The sequence below is a fragment of the Leptonychotes weddellii genome, chromosome 10 (genome assembly GCF_054177405.1).
Source record: "Leptonychotes weddellii isolate Sample4059 chromosome 10, ASM5417740v2, whole genome shotgun sequence".
Lineage (NCBI taxonomy): Eukaryota > Metazoa > Chordata > Mammalia > Carnivora > Phocidae > Leptonychotes > Leptonychotes weddellii.
In genome coordinates this window covers 24,531,353-24,543,978 of record NC_138378.1, presented here as the reverse complement: position 1 = coordinate 24,543,978, position 12,626 = coordinate 24,531,353, and the positions used below count along the sequence as shown (strand labels likewise).

The 12,626-nt window shown below is 48.1% G+C and overlaps 1 protein-coding gene across 4 annotated transcripts in view; it reads right to left on the bottom strand.

The window, feature by feature from the left end:
- HCK (HCK proto-oncogene, Src family tyrosine kinase) overlaps positions 1–12,626 on the bottom strand; it is a 39,420-nt gene that overhangs the window by 21,618 nt on the left and 5,176 nt on the right. For 2 of the 4 annotated variants that reach the window (XM_081833061.1, XM_081833062.1), the window contains exons 2-3: positions 2,800–2,858; positions 1,885–2,002 (exon numbers count right to left, since the gene is read on the bottom strand). In XM_081833061.1, coding sequence (XP_081689187.1) covers positions 1,885–2,001 — 117 coding nt within the window. In that variant the 5' untranslated portion in view covers position 2,002; positions 2,800–2,858. The remainder of the gene's footprint in view (positions 1–1,884; positions 2,003–2,799; positions 2,859–12,626) is intronic. The other 2 variants (XM_006746958.3, XM_006746959.3) reach the window with 1 other exon arrangement.

The following is a 12,626-nucleotide window of genomic DNA, read 5'->3' as shown; positions in this document are numbered from 1 at the left end:
ATCACTGGTGTGAGAAGCTCATATCATCTCAGGATGTATTAATAGAGATCAAGTGTCAGAGGGAGGGAGGTGACGATTCCACTGCCCCCCCTCCCATTCCCAAAATTAGCCCTGTTCTAGACATCATGCCTGGAGAAGGGCAAGCAGAATAGAGAGAGGCCAGGAACCCATGTCGTGTGAAAAGATGATTTGGAAGGAATGGGTGGGTTGGGATAAGATCTTTGCCTTCATTCTCTAGTGGTTGTCCTGGGGCAAAGGGAGTGGCTGTATTTGGTGCGGGACTAAGGGGTAGGTTTGGGAACAAGGGGTCAGGGTTATGAGACAATAGGCCTCCCTTCAATCTGAGGAAGAACTTTCTAAGGGCCTGCCCTGGAAGGAGAAAGCACCCCAGCCTCGGGGTTAGAAAGACCCAGTTCTGGGCGCCTGGGTGGCTCAGTCGGTTAAGCGGCTGCCTTCGGCTCAGGTCATGATCCCAGGGTCCTGGGATTGAGCCCCGCATCGGGCTCCCTCCTCCGCGGGGAGCCTGCTTCTCCCTCTCCCACTCCCCCTGCTTGTGTTCCCTCTCTCTCTCTCTTCCTGTTGAAAAATAAATAAAATCTTTAAAAAAAAAAAAAAGAAAGACCCAGTTCTGGGTGCCTGGGTGGCTCAGTCGGTTAAGCGGCTGCCTTAGGCTCAGGTCGTGATCCCGGGGTCCTGGGATCGAGCCCCGCATCGGGCTCCCTCCTCCGCGGGGAGCCTGCTTCTCCCTCTCCCACTCCCCCTGCTTGTGTTCCCTCTCTCTCTCTCTCTCTCCCTGTTGAAAAATAAATAAAATCTTAAAAAAAAAAAAAAAGAAAGACCCAGTTCTGCTGTTCCCAGCTGTGTGGCCCCGGGGAGGCATTTCACCTCTTTGAGCCTTAGTCACAGTCACAGTGGCGTAACTGTTGCCTCACAGCCTTTGGTGAGGACTAACGGTGTAGAAGCGCCTCGCCCCAGTGCCTAGAACGTAGCAGATTATTACAGCCATTCCTGCCACTACAGTACCGTCACCACCACTCCTGGTTCTGTTACTGTTGCTGCCACAGCGTCTCTTCTATCACGGTCACGACTGCAGTCCCAGGGGCCCTGCCGCCGTGGCAACTGTGACCCCCATTATCACCACGAGTACCGCCCTGACTGCGGTTCCTCATTAGCATTTGCCTTCCGCCTCTGTTTCTCCGGCTCCAACCCCTGGTACTTTGGCACTTGCACGGCCCAAGTTTGAATCCTGACCCTACCCCTCACTACCCGTACGGCCTGCAGCACGTTATTAAACTCTGTGTCTCACCTGTGTAATAAAAATTGAGACCTAGGATTACTGTGAGGCTTTAAGGTGTTGATAACCGTAGAGCACTTAGGACGGTGCGTGGTCTGTCGTGAGCCCCGAGTAAGTAGAGGGTAAGTAAGCAAATACCTCTACTGGCATGACTACTTCTCTTACTTACTGCACCTGCGCTTGCCATTATACTCCCGCAGATCTTGCTGTTACAATTGTTATTATGGTTATTGCTATAGCACTACTTCGACTACTGTTGTTACTGGTCAGGTCACTGACTACTCTCAGCACTGCTCGTGCTACTGCCCAGGCTCGGGGCCTCTGCCCTGCCCACCAGGACCTGGTCCCTGGAGCCCGGGCGGAGGGGCCAAGGCCTGGGCAGCCGGACAAGGAGGAGTGATGTCATTGCCCCAGGTCCTTGGTGCAGATGTATTCCAGAGAGTTAGGGCACACTGTTGGTGACGGGCCAGCTCCATGTCACCCCAAACATACCCTGCTGACAGCTGGGAAAACAGGAGGCTGGTAGGGCAATTTGGGACAGCATGGGGCAGCCCCTCAGGCAGCCAAACCCCTTTCTTGCCCCCACTCACCCGCTTGCTTGCAGACGTGGGATCTGGCACATACACAGGGCTGTGTGGGTTGGTGCTGGGCTCGGTTTTTGAGACCTTGCCTCTGTCCTGGAGGAATTTGGACTTCATGCACCCCATCCTGCATCAGAGATAAGGGAAGTGAGCTTGGCTTGCCCAGAGCCCCACACAGGGAGTCCTAGATGCTGGGTTCCAGGTCCCCTGCCCTCAGGCTGGCTCCCTCTCCCCTACCCTGTCTCCCCCTACCCCCCCCCACCCACCGCCCCTGCCAAGCCCACTCAGTCCACCCTTGCCACCTCTGGGCTTCCCCACGTCCTTGTCTGCCACATACCCACACAGAGCTGACAAGTTGTCATAGTCATGCTACCAAGGACCCCTGCAATAGGGAGTTTATTCAGAGAATAAATCATGAGGATGATCAAAATTCAACATGCAGAGCCTTGGAGCAGAGTGGGTGGTAGTTACCACAGGTTCTGGGATCAGAAAGCCTTGAGTTGACACTTTACCCCTCCACCCCACCAACAGCTCACTCATCACTCACCCTACTCCTCAGTCTCAGTTCCTCATCAGCAAAGTGGGGATAATAATAATACAACATACTCGCAGGGTGTTGGAAGGATGAGAAAACATGTAGGCAGGGAAATACTTAGCACAGCGTGGGACTCAGAGCAAACAGTAAAGTGAAACTATACTATCATGTAATAAATTACCATTTTATATTAAATGACCAAGATGAGGTCACATAATATGGCTCAAACAATCTAGCTAAATAATAGTCAAGGCATCATCTTCCTTGTATCATTTTATAACTGCCTTATAATAGTTTCCTTCCTCCCTCCCTCTCTTTTTCTTTCTTCCTTCTTTCTCTCATAAGTTTATTTGGTCATTCATTCCTTTGTTTACTCAGTAAACACTTACTGAGCACTCTTCTACACCATGAATAAGATAAGCCAGTTCATGCCGTTATGGAGCTCACCCTGGGGATGAATGGGAGACACAGACAATAAACAGGTAAAAAATACATAACAAGATAAATTTAGTTAGTGAAAAGTGTGAGGACAATCATCAAGGATGTGATAGGAAACAACATTGCAGGGCTTTTTTAGACAGGGTGATTGGGGAAGGCTTCTCTGAAGAGGTGATGTCAGACCTGGTACCCAAATGGCACAAAGGAGCCTGTCATGTAACACAGTGAGGGAACAGTGTTCCAGGCAGAGGGAACAGCAAGAGCAAAGGCCCTGAGGCTGGAATGTGCTTGGAGAGAATGAGGTACTGAAAGGAGGTTGGTGTGGCTGGAGGTCACAGGCAGGGAAGAGGAGTGTGGTTTGGGACAAGGCTGCCACATCTTTTACAGCCAAGGAGGAATCTGGATTTGATTCTAAAGATGATGGGAAACCTGGAAAGTTTTAGGCAGGAGAATGATGGGATTCATTTGCATTTCAAATAATGGCTGCTGGGTGGAGTAGGGACTCTAGGAGGCAGGGCAGGGAACCTGGTCCACCGCAGGAGTCCAGGCATGAGATCCTGGTGGCCTGGCCCAGGGGTGGTGACCACCAGGGAGGTAAGCAATGGACAGATTCAGGGGGACATTTTGGAGGTAAAGCTGACCAGACTTTGTCGATGGGTTCAGGAAATTTAAAGATACTTAAAGAAAACATGTTTATTCAGTTCAGAGTCAAAACTTAATTGCAAAAGTGGCAGAAATGTTTTATTTCCTCTCTCAAAATGCTCACATGTACTTGCTGAGAAGATGAGCCATAAGCAGCCACATGAGAGAGTAATTGTTTTCCTCAGCTCTACACAATTGTAATTCTCTTCTAAATCAGAACTCAGTTTTCTTATCTTGTTAAAATAAACACATGTTTGTGGTTTAAGAAAAAAAAATCTGTATTTCTAGGCTTAGGGGAGTTATTTTTTTTAAAGATTCTTTTTATTCACAAGGATGTTTTTGTCTGTCCTTGTGGGAATTGGCAACAATTTACCACTTCAAGACTTAAGCGGTTTCTGCTTCATTTGCCCGTTGTGAATAAAATAAGGAACTTCTTCAGACTCCCAGAGTGCTGGATCATTAATTTGAAAAATTATCACAATTAATCACTGCTTTCTAATGTACTTATATGCATTTAAAACACCTCTCTTGGACTTGTGATAAATGGGTATTACAGTTCTGGAAATAAGACAGCATATTGTGTAGTTCTGTATGGCATACAATCATATTACATTTCATATTTTTTTGATTATATAAGAATGTGTTGGGAAGGACACTGCTGTGTGATGCAGGGCAACTCCTTCTGCTTCTCTGAGCACCTACTGAGTATCACTTATACCAGCAATTTACGTATTCGAGAGGGCCACAGGGTCCTGAGCGACGGGACTCTGCTGTCCTCATGTTGATGCATGATCCAAGGCCACCTCTAAGAAAGGACGCTGGGGTTCTACCGCACAGGGTGGTGGTGAGCACGGAATGAGGTGAAAAATGTAAAGGTTCCTGGCACACAGCAAACACTATAGAAATGTTAACCATAACCAGTTCTGTTTACTAGCAAACGTGGACCTGCCCTGGAGGATAAAGCAAACACAGACTGCAATTCCTCTGACCCAGGAATTTAGAGATACAGCAACACTTAAGAAGTTAACTCTTTATTTGTATTTTATTTTATTTTATTAATTAATTAATTTATTTTAAGTAGGCCTGAAGCCGAGCGTGGGGCTTGAACTCCCAATCCTGACATCAAGACGTGAGCTGAGATCAAGAGTCAGATGCTTAACTGACTGAGCTACCCAGGCGCCCCAAGAAGTTGACTTTTGAAAATAGGGAGTTCCCATTAGTTCAATTTTTGCACAATAAAATATGATTTTAAAAAAGTTATATACTGGCAGGAGTCAAATTTGTATAAAATGTGACTGTCCCCCTAAACCAGGAGAACTGTTCCACTGCTTGGCATGGCGTGGCCTCAGACATGCTCATTTTTGTGACCACCAGACCTGGAAATGTAACGGGAGCCATGTATATAATTTAAAAATTTCTACAGACATATTTTTCAGGTAAATAGAAATAAGTGAACTAATTTTAAGGTACATTTATTTTCCCTAACATGTCAAAAATTATTAACATGTACTCAGTATAAAAATTATCAATAAGGAGCACCTGGCTGGCTCCGTGAGTAGAGTGTGCGACTCTTGATCTTGGGGTCGTGAGTTCAAGCCCCACATTGGGCCGAGAGTCTACTTAAAAATAAAAATAATAAATGAAATTTTTAAATGTTAAAAAAATTACCAATGAGATACTTTATACTTGTTTTTTGCACACTAAGTCTTCCAATCCCAGTGTGTATGTTAGAGGTATAGCCCATCTCCCTTAGGACTCATCATGTTTCAGGTGCTCAGTAGCCAACCTGTGGCTGGGAGCTGCTGAACGCAACAGTGTAGACACAGAACGTCTCCATCATTGCAGCACAGCAGAGGCTGGTCCTACTCCTGCCTGTGTCCCTCAGTGCTTGGCTTAGCATCTCCCTGGCACATAGTAGGAGCTTAAATCACAATTAGTGAATAAATGCATGCCCAGAGCCTATAATCAGTCCAAAATAAAAGCATCAGGACATGGTTCCTGTTCCAGGGACTGAGTTGAAAAGGGAAGACTGAACATACAGAATTATGTTCCAAAGTCACAAAGAAGCTGTTACATTTTGGCAAAGACAGTCAAAGCCGTGCAAAGATCGCCAAGACACTTAACGAGTAAAAAAACAAACTTCAGGGGCGCCTGGGTGGCTCAGTCGTTAAGCGTCCGCCTTCGGCTCAGGTCATGATCCCAGGGGCCTGGGATCGAGCCCCACATTGGGCTCCCTGCTCGGCCGGAAGCCTGCTTCTCCCTCTCCCACTCCCCCTGCTTGTGTGCCTTCTCTCGCTGTATCTCTCTCTGTCAAATAAATAAATAAAATCTTAAAAAAAAAAATTCAAAAGATATATAATATCAAGCCATTTTTGTAAAATGAATACATCTGGATTCTGCTACTAACATGTGTATGTTAATATGTTCATAGAAAAAGCAACCTGTTTATAATAATGAACAGCAGGATAACATTTGGGTTTTGAAGAATGGGGAGGATTTTAGTCAAAGTCAAGAATGTTCCAAAGGGTCACCTGGGTGGCTCGGTTGGTTAAGCGTCCGACTCTTGGTTTCAGCTCAGGTCATGATCTCAGGGTTGAGAGATTAGCCCTGCATCTGGGTCATGCTCAGCAAGGAGTCTACTGAAGATTCTTTCCCCCTCCCTTTCCCTTCCTCTCTGCTCCTCCTCCCTCCCCCCAAATAAATAAATAAATAAATAAAATCTTAAAAAAAAAAAGAAAGAAATGCAGAATCACAGCCTGCCCCCAATCAGAATGTGCATTTCAACAAGGTCCAGATGATTTGTGTGATCATTCTAGTTGAGAAGCAGTGAACACTATTTACTCTTGCTTCCTCAGCATCCATCCCACTTCTGATAACAGCACCTGGATTTTCCTTGAGAAATCAGCCTTCTTCCACGCAATGCAAGGAGCTTCCGAAGGCTAACCCCTCCCTTGCCTTTAGGGATTGACAACTTGATACAGGTCTGGCCAATCAGAGGATTCCACGTCCCCCTGACAACCAGCAGTGGTTGATTTAGTTATAGGTATGAGTGTGATCCCAACTGAGGCCATCAGAATTGGCCCTGGGATTTTGCTGGGAAAATGAGGAAAAAGGCACTCTATTTCTATAAGAATAAGCTGATGTAGGTGTAGGTGTAGATGTAGGGAACTGGAGCACTTGGGAGTCGTTCTCACATCATGAAGGGAGGCACGGTCTTAGTGTGAAGCCATCACAGAGGTCAGCAGAGCTGAGCGATGGAGACAGAGTGATTCTTGAAGACATGTATGAACACCTGGATCCAGCGATGCCTGAAACTTGCCAACCTCAGGATTTTTCCAGTTTATGAGCAAATAAATTCTCAATTTTGTCTAAGATAGTTTGAATCGGATTTTTACTGCTCGCACCCAAATAGTCCTCACTGCTTCTTGCATATCCCTGGGCTACAATTGGGACTGAATGAAGCAGAATCTCTGGGGATGAGGGCCTGGAATCTGCATTTCTCATAATTCTTCAGGAGCTTCTTATACACCCTAAAATGTGAGATCCACTAATGTAGTGGAGTGAGGGTTGGACTTGGGGTCAGAATACTTGGGTTTCGATCCTGGTTCTGCCACTGGCTGGCTGTGTAACCTTCGGTAGGTCACTTCCCCTGAGCTGCATTTTCTGCCCTGTAAAGTAGGAGGCCCTTGCTTCTCAGGCATGGCCTGAGGTCCTGGGTGACAGGGATGTGAAAAGCTTTTTAAAACCTCTGAACACATGATTCTTGTCTAATGTGACTCAGAACCAGGCTCTGAGAGCAGAAGTTGCTTGCCTGGTCTCAGACTAGCTTAGAACTGCTAACCCCTGGCAAAGACACTTCCTCAGATCACTGCGAAGCTCCTGGAAACTGAAACCCGCTCCTTGCCCCCTCAGCTTCTGCAGGCGTTACACGGAAGGGAAATGAGAAAGGTCAGTTTATTTGCCCTGGGTGCTTCCCACGGTCACCATGCAGGCTGTGGAGCCTCAGGGACTCCTCCTGCATGCTCGGAGTGAAACCCAAGGGGGAGAGGCCAGGGTGCTGCCTGGGCATCCTGTGGAGTGGGCAGAAGATGGTTTTCAAGGAGCTTTTTGGCTCAAGCAGAGGCCTGTGAGGGCTGGGGCTGAGGAGCGCTGGATTCTGGTTTCGCCTCTGCCATAAGCTCACTGTGTGAGCTTAGGCAACTCCCAACCTCTCTCTGGGCCTCAGTTTATCCAAATATGAAGCAAGATGTTGGATGATAGTTCTTTCCTGCATAGTCTCTGCTCCCCGTTTTTCCGAGAACAGCTCCCCAGTCCTCCTTTGGGAACCACCTCTCTCTCATCCTCATTTCATGGATTGGGGTAGAACTGACTTCAACTTCTGGCTGTAGGTGTGTGTGTGTGGGGGGGTGGTGTCTGTGACCAAGTCTGACCAAGCAGAGTTGTAGTAACAGAAGCAGAGGTAGACACGTGACTCCATCCTGGACATTAAGAGTCATCCATTGGCCTTTGGCTGGAAAAGAGTTGCAAAGCAGAACCAAGAAATGGAGAAACACAGATTCGCAAGCCCTTCATTGCAGCCCTTCCTGAAGCGGATGTGTTCGTGGACTTCCCAATAATCTCCCTCTCCTACATGGGCCAGTTTGAGTTGGACTTCTGCCCTCCTTAAACATCAAAGAGTGTTGCCCAGTGCAGAGGAAATTCTTTTTTTTTTTTTTTAAGATTTTTTTATTTATTTGCGAGAGAGAATGAGAGACAGAGAGCATGAGAGGGAGGAGGGTCAGAGGGAGAAGCAGACTCCCCGCCGAGCAGGGAGCCCGATGCGGGACTCGATCCCGGGACTCCAGGATCATGACCTGAGCCGAAGGCAGTCGCCCAACCAACTGAGCCACCCAGGCGCCCCGTGCAGAGGAAATTCTTACCAGGGATTGTAATTCATACCTAAGTGTAAATGGCTTATGGCAAAGACTTCATAGATAGTAGGTTCTGATGGATGAGAAGAGGGTACTAGATCCATTAGAATAGGTGAGGAGGTATGGAATATGGACCCCAAGAAGCTGATGGCACTGAGGCCATGCTTAGAAAGTGTCTGGCATGTATTAAGCCCTCCCTATACATTTGTGGAGTAAATATACTGTGTTCAACCTTCTACAGGCCTGACCATACTTGGCTGAAATCAGCAGGACCAGAATTAAGAGCCCATTTTACAGATGGGGAAATGGAAATACACGACAGAGAGGTTTCCCAGGTGGTCAGTGGCAGGTAGAATGAGAAACCAGCTGTCTTGCCTCTCATCCTCCACTGGGGTCAACCCCAGAGGCTGCAGTGGGGAACTGCACGATGAGGATGAGGAACCCAAACAGGAAGTTCAGGAAGGTAGACCTCCAGGGGCCCAGGGCTCAAGACTGTCCAATTAGAGGAACTTTCCCTTCTCAGTACAGCTCAGCCATGGAGGTGGAGAAAATGTCTTCCCCCATCAGGGACAGTTTCCGGAAGAGTTTCCAGGTGTGCAGGGCCCTACGGATCCCCCTCCTCTGGTTCCCTGACTGTTTTCTCAATGAACCACCTAAACACCCCAAGTGACTGTTATTCCTAATGGACATGTGGGGCTCACCCCTGACTCCTCATCTCTCCCCTTTCCTGACCCTCAGCTTCTTTCTGATCAAAGAGCTCAGAACTTGGACTTTGCAAACAGGAAGGGGTTGGAGAGACCTTCATTACACAGGTGGACCAGCAACCCCGGAGAGGGTGAGCATTGTGCCCTGGTTTACACAACAGCAAGTGACAGAGCAACATGCTGAAGAGGAACTCAAGGCCTCTGGTCATTCGCCTGACTCGGCCAGAGGGCTGGTTCTGACATGCGTGTGTGTCAACTACTTGTTCTAAACATGTAGCCAATTCCTAGCATGTTCGTTGTTACCTCCAGGTCACCTGTTCAAGTCCAGAATTCAAGAGCAATTGTGAACCTCCTTAGAATAATTTTATCTCTAAGGTAAGCACGTGGCAGGCAAGTTTGGGAACCTATAGGATGCAATTTGATGTCACAAAGAGCCGGGTTTGAATCCCCATTCTGCCTCTTATAGACCAGCAAGCCTTTTAAAATATAAATCAGGTCATATGCCTCCTCTGCTTAACAACTCCTGGGACTCCCATCTCACTTGGAACAAAAGCCCAAGACCCCTCTGTGGCTGACAAGGCTCCATGATCTGGCCTTCCCCCAACCCTGCAGTCCTGCCATCCTCCTTTGATGTTTCCTTTCCAGCCACACTAGCCTCTCGCTATTCAATTCCCCAAACATGCTTCCACTTCAGGCCATTGCACATACTACTTTCTGGAATGTTCTTCACCCCAAACGCCTCTTTCACGTCACCCAAGTCTCTTTGCAGATCTCACTTGCTCCGAGAGGCCTTCCCTCATCACCCTGGTTAAGAATAGGAACACCTGGGGCGCCTGGGTGGCTCAGTCGTTAAGCGTCTGCCTTCGGTTCAGGTCATGATCCCAGGGACCTGGGATCGAGCCCCTCATCAGGCTCCCTGCTCCGTGGGAAGCCTGCTTCTCCCTCTCCCACTCCCCCTGCTTGTGTTCCCTCTCTCGCTGTGTCTCTCTCTGTCAAATAAATAAATAAAATCTTTAAAAAAGAATAGGAACACCCACCCTCAGCTCCCATCACTTTCTAGCCCTTCCCAGCTGTATTCTTCATGGCTTTACCCGCAGCTGATGTGGCAGCCATGAAGATGGGCCTCTCAGATCTCCGACAGCAGAGAGTGGAACTGACCAACGGCCCCAGCTGCCATCCATCATCACTATTGCCATGGGCTGTTTCCAGCCAGTGATGGAATGTGGCAGGGATATTGAAGCAGCGGGACCTCTGACAGGAGGCTGTGGCTAAGGGCTCCCCAACAGCCTTGCCAAGCTTTCCTTGGAGCTGCACTGGTGTCTAAGATACTTCCGCCTCTCCTTCACTTCTTCCTTCCTGCCCTCCTTCCCTCCTTCCCTTTCTCCTTTATTTGGAGTCCAACATGCCTTGCCATGTGCTGACTCTCCTAGCCTCTCCTAGTTGCCCCCACATGCATTCACGCTGATATATTTCTCGCATATTTAATCTGAGATGAGAGTCTGCTTCTCAAAGGACCTGAACTAACACTAATAAATTACCTAGGGATCTGTTTATCATCTGTCATCCTTGGAATGTAAGACACATGAGGGTAGTGATTGTTTTGTGCACTGCTCTATCTCAGTGTGTAAAACAAGGACACAGTAGGTGCTCAGTAAATTCTTGAATAATTGAATGAAGTCTCCTTCAGCTGCCTGGGTGCCCTGATTTGAAACAAGTTATAAATGTGTGTTTAAACTGAAAAGGATATCCGTGTTTCTTCATCTCTGCTTGGAGAAGAATGAAGCCCCTCCTTGACTGGAACTGAGTGGAGATTGCCCCCTTCAGACAGGGCAGGGGAGCCAACATTTAACTCTAATTTCCCATCATGCTCCAAGGTCAGCTGCCCCCAAATCTGTCCCCCACAAATAGAAACCTTGAAGCCGCAATAACGCATGCTCTGACCTTTCGACAGCTGCTTTTTTATACTTGACAGAGTCTCAGTTTCTTTTCTGTTTTGGAGGGTATGTATTTTGTTTTTAAAATTACCTTTCATCACCTGGTGAGACAGTAAGTACATCATCCTTATTAAAAAGGAAAGCCTTACAGATAGATCTAAGGTGCCTTTGGATTACTCCGTTGACAGGCTCTCCATGGCCACCCCTTCCCCCTCAGGTCGCCGCTGCCTCTGCATTGACTCACATGCGTATGGACGCATGCACGGCTATCTGTCGGTGCGCCACCCACCACTCTGCCCTTTACCGTCTCAGAGCACTCCGGCTGGCAGCCTCTGTATTTCTTTGCCTGAGAGATTTCTCTGTGGCCATTGGCACCTGCTCCGCCCTTGAGCTTGGCTAAGTGGAAGTGCTAGAGAAATCCCCCAGGAGCAGCCTTCAACCAGTGACTGACAGGAGCAGGAGGATAAATACCTCAAGTCCCTCGCCTGCCGCGCATGCTCACTGGCTCCCAAGTTCCCTCACCTGCCGTCCATACTCACTGGCGCCCAGGGCTCCCAGCGGAAGTGATCTCCCAGTGCCCACGGTAGTGACTGGCTTGATAACACACTTTTATTGGCCGCCTTCTCTTCTGACTCACTTCCCCACTCTCCTCCCAGGGGTTTCTGGGATCCTCTCCCAAACAGACTAAATAGTAAATGCACATGGCACCTTTTCTAGGGTCTGCTTCTAAGGAAACTCAAACTAAGACATACAGGCCTGCAGAAAATATGGAGTATAGTTTTTTGTGTGTTGACATCAAAGGACTTGTACTACGTGAGTTGGGAGGTAGTATCCCTATTCCCATTTTTCAGACGAGGAATCTGAGACTCAAAGAGTGAGGGGATTTGCCGAATGCATCGCAGCTTCTATGAGGCAATGTGGGCACTCACACTCAGGTCACCGTGCTCTATTTATGGTTCTTCATTTCTCTGGCAGAGATGAGGAAAGGTCTCCTATTTGCTTGGCTGCACCTAAATCTCCCAGACCAAAGGATTTCAGGGTGATGGTGAGAGCTTGGGTGGGTGTCTTAGGGTAGTATCAGGAATGCAGGCCCCAGGGCAGTGCCATTCGGAGGGTGCAGTGACACGCAGAGGGCGAGGCATGTGTGGCCACAGGCACCGGCCAAGAACAAGGGCGCATTTTGCAAGGGTTTCTTGTGCATCATTACCCAGGCCCCTGGAAGTATACTAAAACTCCCAGCCCTGGGGTGGAGGAAATTGGAGACACGGGGTGGGGATCAAAGTGCTGTGGGGGTTGTTTAGAAAGATGGAGGCTAAGAGAGATTGTACAGGTAGCATGCTGTGTAACTTCGGGAAAGCTACTTAGCCTTTCTGGACCTGACATTCTTTTCTATAAAAGGAGAGGCCTTGTCATGACTGGGGGGCAGGACTTGAAAACTCAAATGGCCTTAGGGGCCTACAGGGGTACCCACTTGAGGAAAGTAATCCAAGAAAAGCTGGTGCAAACCAACAGCTCAGGGTAGTCTACAGGGCAGCCCCTGCAAAACTTCACCTGCTCCCCATCAAAATACCATCCACTTTTTTCAAAG